General features: G+C 41.1%; 1 protein-coding gene across 1 annotated transcript in view; it reads left to right on the top strand.

The window, feature by feature from the left end:
- Positions 1-439: 439 nt before the first annotated feature.
- Positions 440-22555, top strand: part of Il5ra (interleukin 5 receptor subunit alpha) — a 30002-nt gene continuing 7886 nt past the window's right edge. The window contains exons 1-7 of the mRNA XM_041644597.1: positions 440-512; positions 2023-2168; positions 3395-3533; positions 6292-6445; positions 6522-6709; positions 8131-8276; positions 11951-12089. Of these exons, the coding sequence (XP_041500531.1) occupies positions 440-512; positions 2023-2168; positions 3395-3533; positions 6292-6445; positions 6522-6709; positions 8131-8276; positions 11951-12089 (985 nt within the window). The remainder of the gene's footprint in view (positions 513-2022; positions 2169-3394; positions 3534-6291; positions 6446-6521; positions 6710-8130; positions 8277-11950; positions 12090-22555) is intronic.

Here is a 22555-nt window from a genome sequence, read left to right as displayed (position 1 = left end):
TAGGACTTTTCCCATCCTGAGGCCTGCTCTAAGTCCTGAATACTAATCCTCTCCTGATTACTTCTTTTACTTCTAGCTCTACACATTTGTTCAGTAGATTCTAGTGGAATCTTTCCTTGTGTGTATTGTGAACTTTAATTCACCCTTTGTGAGTCAAATCAGAAGTCTCTTTGCACCTATTGTGCTCCAATCCATTACACTGTGAGTAATTTTTCAATTAGTTAATGATTTACATGTCATTCTATCGCAACAGACCATGATTTTGCAACTCAAAAGTAAAACCCCATACGTTTGCATTCCCAGCATGCCAGAGAGATCATAAGCAGTTGCTAAGTAACTACCTGATTTTATGCTAGAAAGTAGCAGCCAGTTTTCCTTAGAGTTGACAATGTGATGACCTAACATTTGTCTGCCATGTTTCCCAAAGGGTTTGACCATCATGCTGCCTACGTTAGTAATTCTTGTGGGGTCTTGGGCAACACTGCAAGCTGACTTACTTTCTGACAAAAAGGGTAAGGATCTTCTATCTAATAATGTTTGGTTTTGATAAAGTATATTATAAAAAAAGATAATGGGATTTTCTCTGAAAAGCCATTCGATTGGGAAATTTTTATAAAACAGTATAAACTCTTGAGATTTTAAGGAAGCGGCATGGGCAGAAATGTAAATTCTATGCTGCAGTGGCAAATTCAATTCTAAGAGTAAATATGGGCACTGTGGAAGAGGGCAGCCTCTGGAGGCCACATTTCGAACCCCACCTCCACCGGGACTTTCATAAAAGTCTTCACAAGAGGCAAAAGCAAACTTATACCATTTTTCTTTTCATTTCCCCCACTGAAACTTGTTGGTCTAAGGGTTTGGTATAATAATGGAGGTTAAGAGGGGAAAACTGTTTGATGGCACCAGCCCAGCTCTGTCTAGAACTCTCTATAAAGACAGTATTCTCGTTCAGTACTGCCCAGCACATAGCCACTGTCCACATAATCACCAAACAATCGAAATATACACAGTGCGCCTAGAAAAATGAACTTTGGGGTTTAGTTAGGTAATTTAGATTTGAAAAGCCACAGTAGCCAGTGGTTGCTGGAATAAGGTGAACTACATAGACAGTCCTGCATGTCAAACACAGCTGCAGAGTCAAGAAGGGCTTTTAAGGTCAATGGAAAACACTGACAATTCAGTAAATGAATAAATTAAAGATTTTACAATGTACGGTGTTGCCCTGGTTTGGGTGAAAAATTTTAAGAAGTTGTTTAAACATACACCCAGATAAACATAACAAAATAAGATGTGGGTTGAATTATTTTTTTACTTTCTTCTTATCGCTCATTATGTTTTACAGCATTTCTATGATAAGTTCTGATGCCTTAATTAAGTAAAATGTTTTATTTTGAGAGCAAATCCTTTTTTTTTCTACTCAGATACTTTAGACTATGGCTCATACTAAGAAATAAATACATTTACATCATGAATCACTGATCTTACAAATAAGTAGGTACTTTTAAGCAATGGACACAGGATGTCCATGAGGCAACTTTTTTTCATGTTTCATATACGTCTCTCCCAGCCCCTGGTGTGTTTGATTTATATTCTATACTATTCTGAAAAGAAAAGACGGGAGCTTAGAGCTCCAGAAATTGTTGTCACATACCATTCACTGGTTATGAAGTTTATTGTAATAGCTACAGCTTTAATGAATAGCAATATGGTAGATTGTTCATATTCAATAAAACCATGCAAATATTCAGGTAATACCTGGACAATGAACTAGCAAAAACTTTAAAGAAACTTTTGCCAAATTACTTCTGTGTCATATATTCTCAGATGCCACAACAAATCAGTATGTTATTTAATAATATAAATAATTAAAATATGTTAAGGATAGGGATAGAGCTCAGTTGTAATATACCTGTCCCACATTCACTGGCCCTGAGTTTCATGCCCATCACCATACACAAAAAGTGCTCTTTATGGACAGCTGACCATCGCATCATTTGTTGTTGTTGTTTTTTGAATCAATAGTTTTACTTCTGCCTCCTGTCAATTTTACCATTAAAGCCACTGGATTAGCCCAAGTTCGTTTACACTGGGACGCAAACCCTGACCAAGAGCAAAGCAATGTTGATCTACAATATCATGTGAAAATAAATGCTCCACAAGAAGATGATGTAAGTGTTGGGTCTAAAGACAATCATTACGGAGAGTGAATATTCATTTTTAAACTGTATTTTATTCATAAAGTGAAATTCTTGATAAATAACAATCAATTACTAAAGATCTTCTTGTGTTACCAGTAGGATCTGTAAAGTGAATTAGACCCATGTTTATTATTCAAAATGAAACAGTAGCATAGAAGGTTTATCTTGAAAAAAATTTTCTCTCTCTTCTCTCTGTCTGTATTCTCTTTCTCCCTTTCTCTCTCTCTCTCGTGTGTGTGTGTGTGTGTGTGTGTGAGAGAGAGAGAGAGAGAGAGAGAGAGAGAGAAAGAATGTACACATGTGTTTTATGCACTTGTCATGTGCATAACACGTGTGTGTTTGTGTGTGCGCATGCACGTGTGTGTGCAGGAGTTTGAAGGCCACAGGTTGACTCCTTGATTCTTCTCCAAGACATCTTTATTTTTTTGAGAGAAGTCTCTCATTGAATTGCAAGGTCATCAATTTGACTAAGCTTCAATAATCCACCTATCTCTGCCCTACCCCAGTGTTGGAATTACAGGAGAATGTTGCTATGTGCTTGAATTTTATGTATGTTTTAGGGACCGAAACTGAAGTCATGTTCACTGACATTGTATTCATTGACTGAGCCGTCTTCCCAACTATTTACCAATATTTGAAGTGTAATGTTTTTGATAGTACTTCTTATATAGCTCCTAAAATGTCAATAAAACTAGAAGAAAGTAGTGAGAAAAATAGTACAAAGTAAAGGTATAGGCTTGGAAAACCCAAGGTGAGGCCAAGTTCATTCACTACCTTTGTTTATATCCTCAAGTCTTGAGTTGATTTCTTGGATTCATGATAAGGATATGCAAACACACCTGCTGTGTATCATTTTGTAGTAAGGTGAAAGAAAGGGAGATATAATTTGTATTGACCATTTTGGAGTAAACACAAAATTTTAAAGAATCCCTGTCAAGAAGTTTCACTTAGAAAGGAGACTGGCATTAGAGATGAGGATCAAAGGAACTTGAACCTTAAATACAATACGGTGTTTGTCATTAAAAGAGGAATATGTTCACATGTCATTGAGAAACTATATTAATATTACAAAGCCCCTTTCTTAGGAAAATTACTTCATTCCATTTTATTTATTATCATTTTCAAAGTGGAATAAAAGGCCTATTTGATTAATGTTGTTTTCTCTTATGTGCCACAACTGGTGGATTTTATTTTAGTATAGTACCAGGAAGACTGACAGCAAGTATGTGGCCCCTCTGCATGACGGCTTTGCAGCTAGTGTGAGAAGCATCCTAAAGAGAAGCCACGTTTCCCTGGCCAGCAGTTGGGTTTCTGCTGAACTCAAAGCTTCACCAGGTAAAGGCGGCATGGGACATCCAAATTTCATATTTTACACTTTCCAAAATGGGAAAGGAAGTAATCCACTTTTCTTTAGTCCAGCGCTACACCTTCCAATCTCCTTCATAGCCCCACATTCTAATCACAACTGTCATAGGCCATCCAGGTTCACCTGTTGCATCCCTGCAAGCACTCCCCTTTATCTATATTGGCCTCCAAGGAACGTTGGGAATTCTAATACACATAAGCAGAGATACCTCTGGTTAAATATTTTAACACAGACAGACACAAGTGCAAGAGGGAAACAAAGGGAGGAGACTGACCATCAGATCCTGGGATATGTGACTTCCTAAATCATATACATCTTAGCACCATGTCTATGATTGTTTTTTCAAGTCTTTCTCCTATCTGCATCATTAGAGAAGAAGATCCTGCCTCCTGTATTATTAGTCAGCTTTATTTTTACTATATCAAATATGTAAGATAATACTCTTATTTTGGCTTCTGCTTTCGGTGGAGGTTTCCACCCATGACCTGTCAGGCCTAATTTTAGTCCGTGTAACAACACAGTAGAGAATTCTAGAAGCAGGTGGTAGAAGTCTATAGCCAGGAAGTGAAAGGGAGACATGAAAAGGGCAAGGGTTCAAATATCATTCCCTTTAAAGATTTGTCCCCTAAGACTTTCCCCAAAGCCCCCAACTCAGAAAGGGTTTTCTATTTCCCAACTACATCATAAGCTGCAGAATAGTCTTTAACAAATAGAACCTGGTGCACACTTAACCAAAGCCCCTGTACTGTGTTGGTAACAACACAGATGCTTGTATTTACTCATCATTTTCCAGGGAGTTACCAACAGGCTTGCCCCTAAATAAAGAGGTACTTCAATGAATATAGATGAATATAAATATGGGCCATTGTGTTAAGGCATTATTTTACCTCTACTGAATAGCTGAACTTCTTTAATGTTATATTCCTTTCAATGCTAAGTTTCTACAATTTACTCCCATAGACCCCCCCCATACATGTTTACACTAATCAAATATTATTTAGTTCACTGGCCAAGTGAAAATTCATATTGAATTATTTCTTGGGTTGGAACTGGGTAACTGCTGACTTACTTTGACATCACATAGACTGTGTGGATGTTTAGTATGTGAACACATGCATACATGCATGTATGCACACACAGAGTGAGGAGAGAAGCCCTGTATCCATAGGCTACACATTCATGGATTCAACTAAATGTGGATCAAAAGCACTCTATGACAAAAGCATTGAAGCATCCATACTGCTCATGAACAGATTGTTTCAGGCCACTATTTTTTGAATAAGACACTTTAGCAACTATTTATTAAGTGCTTACATTAAGTATTCTAAGTTATCTAGAAAGGATTTAAACTAGGCCAGAGACTATGTAAGTTATATGCAAGATAGCATCATATAAGATGCCATCTTAGTATGGGGGAATGTTCTAGAACAGATACCATAGATACAGAGGCATGATTTTATAGATACATGTGTCTATGTTCTATCGGAAACTCACCAAGGGCAGCTGGCCTGGGTCTGAAAAAGCCTGGGATAAATCCAGACTAGCTGAACATAGCAGACAATGAGGAATACTGAGAACTCAAGAACAATTGCAGTGGGTTTTTGATCCTACTGCACGTACTGGCTTTGGGGGAGTCTAGGCAGTTAGGACGCTCACCTTACTAGACCTGGATAGAGGTAGGCACTCCTTGGGCTTCCCACAGGTCAGGGAACCCTGATTGCTCTTCGAGCAGATGAGGGAGGGGGACTTGATCGGGGGAGGGGGAGGGAAATGGGAGGCGGTGGCGGGGAGGAGGCAGAAATCCTTAATAAATAAATAAATTTAAAAAATATGCATATATATATCATAAATCAAACTAACAAGTTTTCTGTCTCCAACCTCCATATGGTAATAGGAGGCACTCTCCTCTCACTCCCTCCCTCTGTTCATTGAAAGACATTCAATGACAGTGGGAAAAGTTAATCTATAGTTGTTTTAAGAAAAAATTAAAATCCCATCCATCATTCAGGGTTTCCTCTTTAAGGAGATTCTCCCTAGTCCTAGCCCCCAAAATATTTTTCCCCTCCTTTGAGGAACAACAGCAAGTTTATTTTATAGAGTGCTCTGGGTAGCATGAACATAACTTGGGGAAATCCAGGGCAAATCTTTGAAATCTCCTCCAATTTTAAGTCATGATATGTTAAGGGGACTGGCAGGCTGACATACACTCATCTCTAATGTAATGGTGAGATCTTGGGGGTATTGTCAAAATGCATCTCCTGAGCAGCATTCCATGCAATTCATGAGGCATAGATACCAAGGAATGGCTCATAGGATTCAAGATGGAAGGGGATTCTGGAGAGATTCCTTGACCTAACCTCTCATTGACAGCTGGAAAAAACTGGAATTCAGCCATTACAGGAGGAAATGCCTCCTAGTCAGGTACTGACAAATATAGTACTGCAGTGCTGAAGCTGTTGGACACATGACCCCAGACTTGAACTTTCAAACATCCGTTGCACTGACACGCCCCCATGTCTTCTGCTAACACAGCCGCGAAGTTCTTTCAGGTCAAACCCTGAGGCTCTATAGCTCTAGTTTCATTTCTCCAGTACATTTGCCCTTTGCAAATGAGTTTCTATAAATGGATGTTTGTGGTCACTCACAATCAATAGCATCTCAAGCAAAAGCACAAAATTCATAAGCCATCAAGGCAATGTTTTGTTCTTTTTCTTTGTGGTCGCCTAGGGTCTTCTGGAACCTCGGTTATGAATTTGACGTGTGCCACAAACACTGTCGTGAGTAGTCACACCCACTTAAGGCCATACCAAGTGTCTCTTCGCTGCACCTGGCTTGTTGGCAAGGATGCCCCTGAAGACACACAGTACTTCCTATACTATAGGTCAGTATCTATTTTTACTTATGCAAATTATCCATTTCCTCTTCCCTTATAAAAACTGATGGGTATTCCAATTTAGGTTTGGTGTTTGGACTGAAGAATGCCAAGAATACAGCAGAGATACACTGAACAGAAATACTGGATGTTGGTTTCCCAGGACGTTTATCAACAGCAAAGGGTTTGAGCAGCTTGCAGTGCATGTTAATGGCTCAAGCAAGCATGCTGCAATCAAGCCCTTTGATCAGCTGTTCGCTCCACATTCCATTGGTAAGCCAGACTTAACTCAACACTGGAATAATGGAAGAGCACAATCTTGGTATTGGAAAGGGTCTTGCTACTTTTCAAATATTAAACAACCATATAATCAACATGGAAAAAAATTGAGGCAGTCATCCGACCTTTAACTCACCTTAAATGTTTGACTGGATGATTTGGCAATGTAGGAACCTGTTCTGGCCATGGGAAGATGTTGAGTGGCCTTCCTGGCCCCATCCATGAATTTTCTAACTCTTATCTTTCCTGCTGGTTCCCCTCTTCTAGTTGCGACTATTCAAACCTCAAACATATCATATTGAGGGCAGAGTTCTCCCCAGTTGAGAATAACTGCACCAGGAAAAGTCATAGCAGTGCTTATCTGTTCAGGCTGCTATCATGAAATGTGTGTCTACAAGTCTTATACTAGATTGTACCCAGAACAGTTCTGAGGTTCTTCCCCAAGGTGTGGCCCTTCTGCAGTCCAAAGGTATTCATTCAGCTTCTCCATCCTGTGACTCCTTCAAAGCTAACCATCTCCAGTTTTTATTGGGTCTTTGTAGTGGTTTGCATTCATCGCTAGACTTTTAGACAATATGTACACAGGTCTCTTTCTCCTCCACCCTCCTCTTTGCTTCCCCACTCTTTTATTTTTCTTCATATGTGTATGTGTGCTGTATGCGTATTTGTGCAGGTGTGCTGGTCCATGCAGAAGCCTGGGATTGCCATCACAATATCTTCCTCACTTGCTTCTCTTCTTTATTTTGTAGGGCACAGAGACTTTCACTGGATCTGGAACTTGCCATTTTTGCTAGACTAGGCCCTAGGATCTACTTATCTCTACTACCCAACCTCCAATCCCAGCTCTGGGGTTACAGCTGTTTTCAGCTGGGTGCTGGGAATCCAAACTCTGGTCCTAACACCAGTATGGAAGTATTTTACTCCTGTATAGATTTATTTAGCTTAATCTGTTCTTTTTATGTAGAAGCTTCTTTTTCTATATGACAAAAACAGAACAACAATAACAAAAAATAAATAAATACTGAAACCAGAAAGGAGTAGTGATTTACCCAGGGCTATCTCTCTCCTGGGAAATGGACACGGGGCAAATGGTCCATGTTCTGTCCAAGAGCATAGTCTAACTTGGAAAGTTAAAGGGATGCTGGGTACACCTTGCAATGAGTTAACAGGGGAAGGTGTCAATCAGTCCCTTCCATTTGGAGTAGTGATTTTGTTCTTTATATGTGTAGATCTATTCAGCGAGCCATACCAAAAACCTTTTGGGAAGCCACTTATTTCCTGTGGCTTTGAGATTGGTTGATTGAGACTTAATGGTAAACCTTAAAAAAGCGTATCTTAGAAATGGTGGGTTGGGCTATCAGCCCTGATCATTGGGTTTTCAGAATTGCCACTGACCTATCTCTTCTCTTCTCTAGATCAAGTAAATCCTCCAAGGAATGTCACAGTTGAACTTGAAGAAACTTCTCTTTATATCCAATGGGAGAAACCAGTTTCTGCCTTTCCAGTCCATTGCTTTAACTACGAATTGAAAATTCACAACACAAAGAATGGCTACTTTCAGGTAATTTTAAAAATCATTCCTTTATTCTATGTTAGATACCCATTATTTGTGAAACATTTAAAACAGTGGCTCTCAGTCTTCCTAATGTTGTGACCCTTTAATACAGTTCCTCATGTTGTGGTGACGCCCAACCACAAAGTCGTTTCCATTGTTGCTAAATAACTGTAATTTTGATATCGTTATGAAACCTAATGTAAATATTTTTTGGATATAGAGGTTTGTCAAAGGGGTTGCAACCCACAGTTTGAGAGCTGCTTTAAACATAGTGACTGCTTTGGGTATTTTTAAGTATCAACAAAGTCAATGTTGACTTACACCTGCCCTAGGTATTACAGAAATAAATCAAATCTTACATTACTTTCATTTTGAAAGAACATACTTTGAGTTGAAAATAATATAAAGGATAAAATGAAACCCATTTGTAAGAGCTTTACTAAAAATACAAATGATATAACTACTGGGGAAAATGGGAAGGCAAGTTTTCCAAAAGTTAGAATTATCATAAGACCCTGTGGTTCTCCTTTTAGGTATATATTTAAATAATTTCAAAACAGGGTCTCAAAAAGATATTTGGGCACCCATGCTCACAACAGCATTACTCACAATAGCCAATTGTGAAGAGCTGAAGCAGCCTCCATATTCATTAACACATGAATGTAGTCAGGTTTGGTGGCACACATCTGTGACTCTAGTACCCAGGAGGGAGGCTGAGATAAGAATGGTGTAAATTTGAAGCTAGTTTGAACTATATAGCAAGATTCTTAGCTAAAAAACAAGTAAGCCAAACCCAAAGTCCTACAGAATATGAATAGAAAAACAGAATGTATTGCCGGGCAGTGATGGTGCCCACTGCCTTTAATCCTAGCACTCGGGAGGCAGAGGTGGATCTCTGTGAGTTCAAGGTCAGCCTGGTCTATAGAGCACAATACCAGACAGGCTCCAAATCTGCACAAGGAAACCCTGTCTTGAAAAACCAAAAGAGAAAAAGAAAACAGAAAAAAAGAAAAACAAATATGATATATATATATTAATATATACAAAGAGACAATATTCAGTCTTGGAAACTCTGATACATGCTACAATATGAATGAACCTAAGGACAGCAAGCAAAGTGAAATACACAGATCACAAAGGACAAATGTATATGATTCTGCCTGTGTGAGATGCCAAGGTTAGTAAAACACATATAAATAGAAATTAGCACAAAGGCTACCAGGAAATGGGGAAAGGAAAATGAGGAACCATTGTCTAATGAAAACAGAATATCCAGATTGTGAATTTTTGATCATTGGGTGATGGGAATTGAAGAGAGGGGTTCATGCATGCAGAGTATGAGACACACCCTCAACCAGCAACTTCAGACTTGCAAGATGAAAACAGTGTTGTAGTCTGGTTGCACAATAGCATGGCTGTTCAACATTTTTGGCCTGCACACGTGACAACGGTGCAGGTGGCATATCTTACATAGTTTTATTATGTTATTTTATGCCTTGTCCACAATAACTTGCATAATTACACTTCCTGTTTTATTGACAATTAAGCCCCATCTCCCCAAAAAGATGAATAATTTCTCAGTCATGAGAGTAAAGAAGAAACATAGAAGTTGGGATTCAACCTCATGTCCTACAAATAAAAGAAATGAAGAACCTGTGAGACACCCCAGCTGGTGAAGGCATTTGCTGCTAAACATGCTTTCTTGAGTACAATTCCTGGAGCCCACAAGGTGGAAGAAGAGAAGAGACAGCCTCAAGTTATTCTCTCACCTCCATATCCATGCTGGGGCATACATAATACATATACACAAATAAATAAATGCAAAAATAAGTAACAGAAACAAAGTAAACCCAGTTTAATTAAATTTAACCACTACCTACTAATAGGTTTCTTAGGATAATACATAAAGAGAAATAAGGCCTTGTTTTGTAGTCTGAAATAAACTAATTCATATGTTGTATTAATTTTAAATCATGTGCTATATCATGGGGAGCACTATTTTCATATGATCTGCTAAGCAGGTAATTCACATAAAAATAAATGGGCATGGGCCTAGAGAGATGGCTCAGTGGTTAAGAGCATTGCCTGCTCTTCCAGATGACCCACGTTCAATTTCCAGCACCCACATGGTCTCTTATAACTGTCTGGTTCCTCACACAGACGTACATACAGATATATATATAGAGAGAGTAGACAGAGTCAGTGAGAAGCCATGTAGCCACCAGAGGAGACAGATGCCGGAACTTTGCCTGGTAAGCCACAGCCACATGCCAATACACAGATTAATAAAAATGGGTTAATTTAAGACAGAAGAGCTAGCAAGAAAGATGCTTAAACTATTGGCCAAACAATATTGCAAATAATATAGTTTCTGTGTGATTATTTTAAATCTGGACTGCCGGGAAACAAATGAGCAGCCTCTGCCAACAGCAAAATACCAACACAATAAAAATAAATAGACATATAAGATGAGTCCTGCTCTGGTAAATAGCATCAGAGCCTCTGTACCATAGGAAAGATCAACAGAGTACAGAAGAGAGAGGGGAAAAACAACCTTGTTTGCCTCTACAGCATGGAGCTGAATGCAGTCTAAGCAGAGGTGGAGCGTCAGACAGAAAATTGCCTACTGAAGTAAAAAGAGAAGGACATGATAGGATGTGTTTCCAAAAATATTCTTATGAAGCACTGGCTTTCTCTTGTAAATTTCTAATCTGCCATAGATTAACAGTTTTATAAAATACATTCATAAGGATCAGCAAAACAAATACAGCCAAAGACATGAAAATGCAAACAAACTGATCATGTGCTTGGATGTTACAGTCATGTCCAACAGTTCTCCATTTCTAAACGGTGCTCTCACTGTCTGCACAGATCTTATCATAGAGCAGCAATCAGCACTTCCTGACCTGTACCAGTCCACAACCACACTGTGCCTGCTAGGGTGTACCAGAGGCTCGAGACTGCATGCTTCCTTCAGTTAAGTGGTAGTGACTGAGCTGGCCTCCACACAAGGCTAACACTAGACTTACAACTCTACTAAAATAGGAACTTCAGAGTAGCTCTGTAAGGTTTTTTACTAAAAGCTGAAGAGCGTCTACTTTAAAACCATGGTCATGGACAATGAACAGCATCAAAGGATTTTTCACGATCGAGAAATGTAGCACTTACAGGTTAGAAGGGTAATCTTGGTGGCAGTGTGAAAGTTGGATGTGAGGGGGGAACATGTGGCTACAGAGATGTTAGCTATTAGGACCATCCAAGCAATAAAGCAGAAAGCCAACACAGGGTGTGGCCATTGGGCAAAGATGAACAGGCACAAAATACATGCTGTTTAGTACTATGACTTACCAGTGAGGAAGGACAAAGTAATAGAGATTATGTACAGTGTTGAAGATGACTCCATTTTTTGTCCATAGGAAACATTATTCTGTCTACACAATTTCATCTAGTCCTTCAGCTGGCCATTTTATATATTTTAGTTACAAGATCACCTTCTCCCTCAGGGTAACTGCCAAGACCTCACACAGGAACAGTGTAGAATAAACTCATGACTGTGCCCTTTTGATTTTAGATTACTTGCTAAATAATGAGTCACATTACCTACATGAGACCTCTCAAGCCGGTGTTCTGCAATAATTGTATGTCTAGGCATTATTATAATGTTAATTTTTCCCATTTAGATGGAAAAACTGGCCACCAACAAATTCATCTCAAAAATTGATGATGTTTCTACATATTCTATTCAAGTGAGAGCAGTTGTGAGCTCATCTTGCAGAGTATCTGGAAGCTGGGGCGAGTGGAGTCAACCTATTTATGTGGGTGAGTTCCTGTTGTGTATTTAAAAGCAGTGGCAACAGATAATCTTGGAAAGTGCACTTGTTCATTCAGGTCTTGAAATGGCTTCATCTTTACTCTGCCTCATCTTTCATCCATCTACTGTGTCTTCAACTAGACATGTGTGTTCTAGGAAAAAGTATCCTACTGTCTCACTAGCACAAGCCCTTCCTAGGACTATTTTGCTCAATTATTTTTATTTAGATTTTTTCCATTTTGACTTCTGTCCATATTGTGAGTGTGTGTATGTGTGCATGCATGAGTGTGTGCCGTATGTACCTGTGTGTGGATATGCAGGTATGTGCAATGTGTGTGTCTATAAGAATAAAGGAGGATGTTGGGATCCTGTTCTATCACTCTCTGCCTTGTTTCCTTGAGACAGTCTCTTGTTGAATCTGGTTAATATTTTAGGGCTCAGTCTTTTAGTACCCTGTCATGGTGCTTAGCATGGTGCTTACCCTTACCTGCTGCAAGGTGCTTAGCAAATTAGACTGGCATAGAGGACTCTGTGTTTCTAGCTGATTACATTACCTCTTACAAAACCCAAGGGATCTCCTGAACAATTTGGACAGCATACTTAAAGAGAAATTTATTTTGGGCACATGCTAAAATTTCCTATTACAGTAATTTATTCACTCAGGCTGCAGGGTGGGTCATCTGGAAATTCTTGGGCAATGAACCATTTGCTGGTGTGGTTGTGAGCCAGTGCTGATGTGACCGGGTATTTTTCCAGGGGAGAAAGGAATGGTGGAAGGGCTCGAGAGGTGGAACACTGATTTGGGTCTCGAGAATTCTGCCCCTAACTCCTGTGGCATGCCCTACAGTTGTTCAATGTACAACCAACACTGCCTTGTTCGGTGCTATGACAGCACTGGGGTGTGTGTGTGTGTGTGTGTGTGTGTGTGTGTGTGTGTTTGCAGAGCGGCATCAGCATCATGAGCTTCCTGGGGAGAGGAACTGAAAGGCAAGCAGAGGGAACCGAAAGATGGACAGACTCACCTACCTCATAATTCTTCTGAGGTGAATCTTCCTGACCCTCCCTTTCTCCCCAGCTGAAATAAACTGACCTGGTACACACAGGACTTCTCTCAAAAACACTTTATTTGAACAAATAAAACTTGCTCTGTGCCCCAGGAGAGAACTAAGATTCATTAGTCTTAGGGACTTCGAAACTAGATCTATTCATTTTGTCAAATCCTGTGACAGACACTTATTTGTACTCCATGGATTCTTTTTACATATATGTTTTATGTGTTTCTCAAGTGTGCAACCCTCATTGGTCTGAAGTGTTGATGTTTCTCATTGTTGTCTCTACATTGCAACCTAAACAAATTTGGGGCGATACGTGACCTCAGGTCAGAAGCCCGACTAAGAAATCAGTAGTGTTTGCTGAGCGCTTGAGTCTTGAAGTTATAGTCTGTGTTGATTATTGACACTTTAGAACTCAAGTGGGTGAGAAAACAGCAGTATGCAAAATCAGATCTGTAGCCATGGCTCTGCCGGGACGTAGTTCATTGATCCAAGTCAGAGATGGCTAGGTAATCAGAGGACACAGTTCAATGCCGAGAGGGATTCTGAGAATAAACTCGGGCTGTAAGAGGGAGGATAGTCTCTGCCACCACATGGGGGACTGAGTGAAGGAGCTTGCTAGTCTGGGTTTTACTACTCCGACCTAATTCCTAACACCTGACCTTTCTGGACCTCAGTTTCCTCGCCTGTAGAAGTGATGCTTCATTCTCTGGTAGCTTCTAACTCTGCCATTCTTCAAGCTCTGGCTCCACTGGCCAACATCCATTACCAAAGGACTGGGAGTAAGACTGATCCATCTGAAGAGCTTATTTCAAGCTTGCTGTTAACTTATTATTCATTTCCCACTCTCCCTCTCTCTTACTGCTTCCAGAATAACTGCCTCCTGGCTTGGATCTGGCCTCATTAGATTCCCCGACACCCAGGTGCACCTCATTGTCATTTGCTACTGCAAATCCTATTTCATTTATTGCCACCCGTTTCATGAAGACGAGCTGATTAATATTAGTGCTTACCTTATAAATCCATCCTTTCTGGAATTTACTCCCCTGCTCAGCGTAAGATCATTAGTGAATTTAATCAATGCAGACTCTCCGTTTTCATCAAGATGATTAATAAACATAGTAGGAAGTCCAAGCCCCTCAGGGACTTTGTGCATGGCTCTTCTTTACCCCTGGAGGCTGCGGTAATAATTACGCTCAGCTTGCAGTCTCTTAGGCAGTTTTGCTGCTGTGTTCATTTCCTTCAGACACTCTTCCACCTCTCCTACCTCACCTTATAAATGGTCCCAGGAGCCCTCCTGGATTTTCACTACCAGGCTCAACTGAAATATCACCCCGTGCCTTTGGTGGTATGTTTACCCCATTATTTTAATTAAGGTAAGGAAATGGTAGCCTGAAGATAATAAATGACTCAATCATTGTCAAATAGCCAAGAAGTAGTTATTAATGTATAATTTCTCCCAAATAAGTGCCATATGAACCAATTAGCAAATTAGAATAGTTTAACTAATTAACCCATTCTAGCCCAAGGCTACTTCATGAAGAATGAGACACAGGGAATTGGATTGATGATGGTGGGAGCTGGGCTTGCGGGAAGTGGCTTCCATTCTGGTTGGCAAGGTCCTCGGTCAGTCCAACAAGCACAGGGGATGTAGATGCAGTGAGCAGTAAATAAACTCTGTCTGTCTGCTTGAGATTTGCCTTGAATCTGCCCTCTTGCCTTGGATTTTCAGAGTATAGATTCTTTTCCTTCCTTCCTTCCTTCCTTCCTTCCTTCCTTCCTTCCTTCCTTTTTCCCTCTCTCTCTTTTCTCTCTCTGTCTCTCTGTGTGTCTCTGTCTCTGTCTCTCTGTTTCTCTCTCTGTCTCTCTCCAATAAGTAAACAAAAGTAGCAGTTTTATCAGTAACCCTTATCAACTGCCCTCCAGCAGCTGGCTTCTGCTTTAAGAGCTGAACTTCCCAGTTTCAAGTTCTTTCTCCTTCTCAAACTAGAAGTTCCGAATTGTTCTGTTCTGTTCTTATCTCTGCCATCTGTTTACTAAAAATCTTTGTGTCCTAGACCCTGGTCTCTGAAACTTACTGTTTTTTTTTTTTTCCACATCTTCTTCTCTTTTCCACTCTGTGACCTTCTGATACAGACTGTGGAGCAAGCAGTACTTCTCTATGGAAAATGAGAGTGTTGGCCGCACTTATTTGTAGCTGTGTCCTTGGTAAGAGGTTAGACTGACAATCACTGGATGCCCCCTTCATGTCAACAATGGGTTTGCTTCACCCTCACTGAAGACTGTATCTGCCAGTCTGGACCTGGTATTACTAGAAGTCTGTGAAAACGTGTGCTTTCCAAAAGCTTTCTTCAGGCTTAAGATGGATGCACTTATGCGGGGAGCAGAACAAGAGTCAGCCACAGCAGTTTTCACATCACTCAGTCAGCAGTGTGGTCACTGTCCACAGGGTGACTGCTGCTGTCTTTGGGAAAAATCCCTCAGCAACAAAGACATGCTACTCATTGGAGGGCTCAACTTGCGTTTTCCTGCTATATGTGAGTTAGTGTGTGTGCGATATGTATGGGGATCAGAGCAAAGCAGAAACCAACGTGGCATGTATGAGTGTGGGCTGGATGGAGGGAAGACTTTTTTTTCTTTGACTTGGTGTTTATCACAGAGGTGTGAAGCAATTTACCTCTACCTGAAGTGCATGGTCTCAAAAGCTGGGAGGAGATGGGGGTATGTTATAGCACTGAGTGTATTTTCTTCATGCTTTACAACCTACCAGAGAGCCTCAAGCTCTAGTTCTTGCCCCTTCTTTCTTCTGTGCCTTAGGTTTCTCCCAGGCTCTTCTTTATCTGTCTGTCTTTTTGCCTTTCTCTGTCTCTCTCCTTAGTCCCAGCCATTTCTTCTTAAATTCTCACACTGTAGTGAGACAAGGTAACAAACCAGGAAAGGGAAGAAGAAAGGGAAAATAGGTACAAAAAAAAAAATCCAGCTTCACTTTCTTTGGGCTTCCAAAAAGACTTCTGCTGATTCAAAGCCTCATGAGGTGAGAGAAGGGAGGGAAGCTCTGGGTCAACACAGAGGGATGCTTGGGGATGAAAGCAGGTGGTGCAGTAGCGACAAGGAAAGCCCCAGAGAGGCTACTGTACACCTGTGACTTCGGGTTTTTCTTTGAAAGCAGGGGATTTCAGCTGGTAGACCCTGTAGTAGAAGCAAACTGCTTCCTTTGACTCAGGCTTCTGTGGTTTCAAGGCTGGACGAATCTTGCCTGGTAAGCCTCAGGCTGGATCACCTTGGCTCTGTGGGCTGTCCCACTGTCTTAAAGAAAGGGTAGCAGTAAGCTTTAAGGCTCTGTCCCTTTATGCCAAAGCTTTTGTTTGTTTGGTTGGTTTGTGTTGTTTTGTTTTATATCAGATGTGACCACTTCTCTTGGTGGTCACACCAATCAATCCTTTATGCTTAACAATTTAGATCAAGTATGCACTCTATCCCTGGGCCTCGCCCTGTGAGAGGCAAGCTTACAGTATTTAGAATAGCAGCCCAAATATCATTGTTTCACTAAATAGATAGGGAAAAGAAGACAAGGGTATTCTCAAAGCTGGTAAGAGCTGGGCCTTAGCCTGGAACTTGGCAAAAAGGTTGTCTTTACTCCTATGTATGCTGACTGACGCCCCTTGTCCCATTTGTGATGTTCCAGCCAGAGAAACTGAGGCACAGAGATAGACCTGGCTTGGGATGTAGACTGCTGCAGAGATGCAACATTAGGCTAGTTCTTGTCCTGCTCAGGCTCCATCTAGGCCAAGCACTGTGGCTATTTCCATTGACCTCTGCAGGCAATTTTTGTCTGAATAAGTCCATGTTGTGTACTATATTCATTTTGTGTGTGTGTGATGTGTGAGTGCATGTGTTCGTGTGTTTGTTTATGGGGTGTGAGTATGGGCATGCATATGCCTGTCGGGGACCAGCCTCAACAAAAATACCTCTTGCCAGGGTGGGAGCGCGGGGATCAGAAATATAAGTAAAGAGTGTGAAGACATGAAAATAATTAAACAGAGATCATAGAATAGTACCGGGAGAGAGCTTCAGTGAATACTGAAATAACCTGAATTTAATTTTCCGTACACTTTTATACCCCAGTACAAAAGGGGGAAAAAGGCAATTAAAGACTTTTTTCACAAAGGACAACCCATACAGTTGCTTCAACACTTTGAGATGTCAAGCCATTAGCATTCTGTTGTTTAGGCAGTGAAGCCACCCTAGACCAAGTATCCTGAAAGCAGCCACTCCCCAGGTAACTTTCTTCTTACAAAAGAAGGAACAGAAGTACGCTCGCATGTCAGGATGGAGTGGATCTACTTGTATGAGCCATCTTAATGTCAAATGAAGCAAGTAACCACATCCTGAGGCAGGATGTGTAGCTCTGATTGTTGTCATCAGATGTGAGCAACCTCCAAACTCTCTGACCATCAGACAAGGTAGAACTAGGCTCACATTTTTGGGCCTCCACATGAGCCCCAGTCCACTGTGGAAGTCAGGGGACAACCTTTGGGTATTGGCTCTAGTATTAGGCTCTTTGTAGTTGTAAACATTAGGCTAGCTAGCCCTCGGATTTCTATATATTCTCTTTTCTCTGCCTCCCATTTTTTTCTGCAGGGTTTTGCTAGGATTACAAATACCTGGACTGATGTGTTAGGCCTTTATGTGGGTTCCTGAGATCTGAATGCCCATTTTCAGGCTTTTGTGATAAGCAATTGTACCAACTAAGCCATCTCACCAGCCCAATCTTAATTCAAATTCTTTGTTTGTTTTTGATTTTATGAGACAGGGTTTCTTTGTGTAACAGCCCTGGATGTCCCACAATTCGCTCTGCAGACCAAAGCGGGCCCTAAATTCACAGAAATCCTCCAGCCTCTGCCTCTCAAATGCTGGGATTATTGTAGACCAGGCTGGCCTCGAACTCACACAGATCTGCCTGCCTCTACCTCCGGAGTGCTGGGATTAAAGGCGTGTTCCACCACTGCCCAGCTAATTCAGACTCTTGAGAAATGGGACTAACCCTGACTTCTGACCCTTCCTTCCTTTATACCAGACTATCTGGTGTTTGTTTCTCCTGACCTGAGGATTCTGACAGCACTGCAATTGTGGTTTCCCTTGAGGATCTAGGGAAATTAACTCGATGCCTTTGCTCTGACACAATGCGTTAATCCCTATCATAGTTACCGCAAACATGGATTGATCGGCTACTCTGGACTGACGCAGATGCTAAGCACTTTGTATGTGTTAACACGTTCACTCTTACCCCCATCTTCAGAAGCAATACACAAAGTGAAACAAATACACTGCTCAAGGAAGGTCACCTCAGTAGAAAGAGACAAAACTAGGCCCAAGCCGCTCTCTCTGAGTTACATCTGCCAGGCCCCGGCACCCTGTGTAGCCAGCCTGCAGCCACTTTAGCAGGTTCACAGAAACAGGCTCCAGAGATGCTCCCAGGAAAGATTTCCGGGTTTGTGGGAGCTCTGCAGAGGAGAAGGAAACCTTCCCAGTTCTGATACATCCCGTCTGGGCCTGGCAGGGGTTTTGAAAACCACCAGACTCCCACTCAATCCAGAACTTGTCAAGTCGTTCATGTACACAGCGCAGCATCCAAGGTCTTGCTGCACTGTCTCATACCTGGGTTCAGTTTCACCGGAAGAGCCCAGCTTTGCAGGTTTTCCAGCGGGTTTGCTAAGAGCCTTTTTGCTGCCCTGCCCTTTGTTTGTTATTTTCTCCTTGGCTCCTTCAGTCAGTTGATCTCGCCTGAAAGCTGCCATCCAAAGCTCAGTCACAGGAGGTGACTTTTGACTTTTGCTTGAATTGGGAACCTTTCCTGAGTGACAGCAGCGCTTCACCCTCCAAAAAGAGGAACGCCACGGGAAGCTAGTTAAAGCCTGTATCATAGACTAACATATTGACACCATCTTAATTACCCAACCCTGTTGATGCCATTTAAACTTTTCCCGCCACCTGCCGGTTTAAAGACACAGCGGGGCTGCTTTATGTGAAGAGCTCCGTCAATTTACTAATTAGTGCTTTTGCTTGAAACCTATTGTTGAGTCAGAGTCAGATTCAAAATCAATACTGAGGCCATCAAGGTACAAACTTGTATGGACTAAGGCAGAATAGGCCTAGGAATCAAATTCACCTCCGCAGAGCCATCAGTCTCTACTAATAGATCACAGAATTCTCGAGCCAGAGAGACTGCAGCACCAAGATGTGAGTCATTTGATGGAGTTTCCAAGGCAGTCAGAAGCAGCTAAAGGAAGCTAGCCTGTCATCACCTAGAGATTCCCTAGCCTCTGTTGTCACCATCCCATCCTACCTACTGTACACTTTCCACAGAGTTTCCATGAGGTTCCTTGTTTTAAGGACAACTGGCTGAGATGTCAGAAATAATGGGAATCAAAGTCAACAGAACCACATGACCAAATTTTCTAAATATGCGGAGTTGATAAGGTCTGAAGAGGACCCAGATGTAATGGAATGTTTCTCTCTAGACCGCTGCATCCCAAATTACCAACCAGAGGCTTACTATTACTTATAAATATTTGGCCAATGGCTCGGGCCTATTACTAGCTACCTTTTATATTTACATTGACCCACATTTCTATTTATACTTTGACACGTGGCTCATGGCTTGCTCCTTCATTTTCTCACATGTCCTGTTTGCTCGACAGCTAGCTGACATCTCCTGACTCTGCCTTTCTCCTTCTCATCATCCTCAATTTGATCACCCTGCCTATACTTCCTGCCTAGCTACTGGCCAATCAGCATTTTATTAAATCAATTCGACTGACAAATTGAGTGTGCAAGAGGGTTATTCCACAGCACTCAGAAATGAGGCGGATAGACTGGTGGGCTTTTCCACAGGACAGGCTATGCAACTTCCCCTCTCAAAAACTCATCTCTGTATAACTGAGCAAGAGAGTGCGCAGCACTTTCTTAAAAAACATCTGTGACTCAAGATGAATAGCACGCAAGAAATGTCCCTTAAGTCAGACAGGTGATTCACATCACCTAGAACTTTCTCTTTTTACTTTCTATCCCCACCCTATTAACGCCCTTGCCTGAAGATCTAGCCTAGAGCCTTGCCTGTGGGATAAGGAAAGGAAAGCTCTGAGGTCATGTGTTCCATGACATCCGAAAACATCTCAGCTTTTAGAGTATTGGAATCGGTGGGACCTGATCTTCTGTTATTCCTTCAACCAGACAAGAGAAGGTCCTTGCATGGATTCATCTTTTTATAATCATTGTTCTCTCTCTCTCTCTCTCTCTCTCTCTCTCTCTCTCTCTCTCTCCTTTCCATTGATAAAACAACTGGTGAGGTAGCTCAGTACATAATGGGACCTGCTGCCAAGCCTGATGATCAGGTTCAATCCCTGATACAGACATGGTGAAAGGTACCTACGTACAAGTTGTCCCGTGATCTACACACATGTACGCTGGTACCTACAATTGCCCATCAAAAAAGGCAGAAATGTTGAAAAGCAGCAGAAATAAAATTTACATAAGTGAACTGCTGGTAATTGACGAGTCACTTTTACTCAACAGTAAGTGAACAGTTTTCTTGCACTGGATTCTCCTGCCAGCATACTTCCTTTAAGGTCAAGCTCGCAATGCTTATGGTCTTGAGCATGAGTTCTACTCTTCACACGGTGAACTGCCCACGGCTCTGCTTCCTATCCAGGAATTTCCACATAATGAGAACTTTCTTTTTAAGTTGGATGAAATAAAATCAGTTGCCTCCATGATTTTGCTTCTTCACTGATAACCTACACTTATCTAAGTCAGAAGTAAGGTGAATGAACCAGTGGGATAACTGAAAAGATTTTTGTAATCATGGTCAGAAGGCAAACGGTACTGTTATCAGGACTTGGCATATCAGACCAGTGGGTATTGTACAATTTAAGCCACAAATTATTGAGTGTGTGACCATGATAATATTTACAACACATTTTGTTCTTTTCACAGACTCAACGTTTTGCTGTTTGTCTTTGTATCATACTTAGACAATACGGTTAGTGACTATCCATGCCTTTTTCTTAAAATAGAAAGAAAAGAAAAACAAATGACAGCAAATAGTATCACGTTATGCAGCCCAAGTGGCCTGGAATTTAACAATGTAGACCAGGCTGGCCTCTGACTTATGATTATTCTCCTGCCTCTGCCCCACAAATCTTGGAGTGACAGATATGTTTCACTATTCCAGGATGTGCTAATGTCTGCTTTTAACAGATACAAAAACGCTTAAGAAAAGAAAGACAGACTTAGGATTTTAAAGATTTCTTTTAATGTATACGTATGTGGGTATGTCTGAGTGTTTGTTTATGTACATATGTGTGGTGTCTTCAGTGGCCAGAAGGTATCAGATCACTTGGAGCCAGAGCCATGAATGGTTCTACAAAGCTAGATGGCTCTATATAACCTAATGTGGGTTTTGGGAAGCAAATTTCTCTGCAAAAGCAGTATAAGCCCTTAATCGCTCAATCATCTCTCCAGCCCTAGCTTAGGATTTTAGTAAATTGATTCAGTCCAACCAATAACTAGGGAAGGTCAAGAACACTGGGAGTTTGCAGAGCAGCCAACATCAGTTAGAGAGGAGGCTTGTAAATATATAATCTGATGCAAAACAACTTTTACTATAGTGAAGTAAATCCAGCAACAAAGGCAGTGGTGCTGGGGCGTGGTGGTGGTGCTCCTTAATGACAAATACACACCTAGAATATAGTAACTGAAGAAATACATAGTGAACACTAAGCAAAGAGACACTTACAAATACTAAGCAAAGAGACACCTAGAATACACTAAGCAAAGAGACACCTAGAATACCCTGAGCAAAGAGACACCTAGAATACCCTGAGCAAAGAGACAGCTAGAATACACTAAGCAAAGAGACACCTGGAATACACTAAGCAAAGAGACACCTAGAATACACTAAGCGAAGAGACACCTAGAATACCCTAAGCAAAGAGACAGCTAGAATATTCTGAGCAAAGAGACACCTAGAATACACTAAGTAAAGCCCCAGCACATATAGCACACCCACGGTTTTACAGATGGAGAAGAATGCACTGGGAACCCTACATTACATTTAGGGATTCAGACATTAGCCAATCCTGGGCTTTGTTTCCAGTTTCCCTAGCTGAGAGCTGTGTGTCTTCAGGTGACTTCTCTCCCTTTCCCTACTTCAGTTTTTCCATGCACACAGTGGCTTCTGGAAATAAATTAAAGGTGTACATTGTGTCCATTTTTTTTTAAAAAAAGGACATATAAAATATTTGTAGAGAGTAAGTTCTTAGTTAATCCTTATGAGTGACTTTTCTATTTTTATACTTTATAACTTTCAAACTATTAGGAGTTAATGATCCTGCTTCTGTAGAATTAATCTTGTTTAAAGG

The sequence above is a fragment of the Microtus oregoni genome, unplaced genomic scaffold (assembly GCF_018167655.1).
Source record: "Microtus oregoni isolate MIOR12 unplaced genomic scaffold, Mior012 000002F_ref0000024, whole genome shotgun sequence".
NCBI classification, from domain to species: Eukaryota; Metazoa; Chordata; class Mammalia; order Rodentia; family Cricetidae; genus Microtus; species Microtus oregoni.
This window is presented reverse-complemented; position numbering and strand designations above follow the sequence as displayed.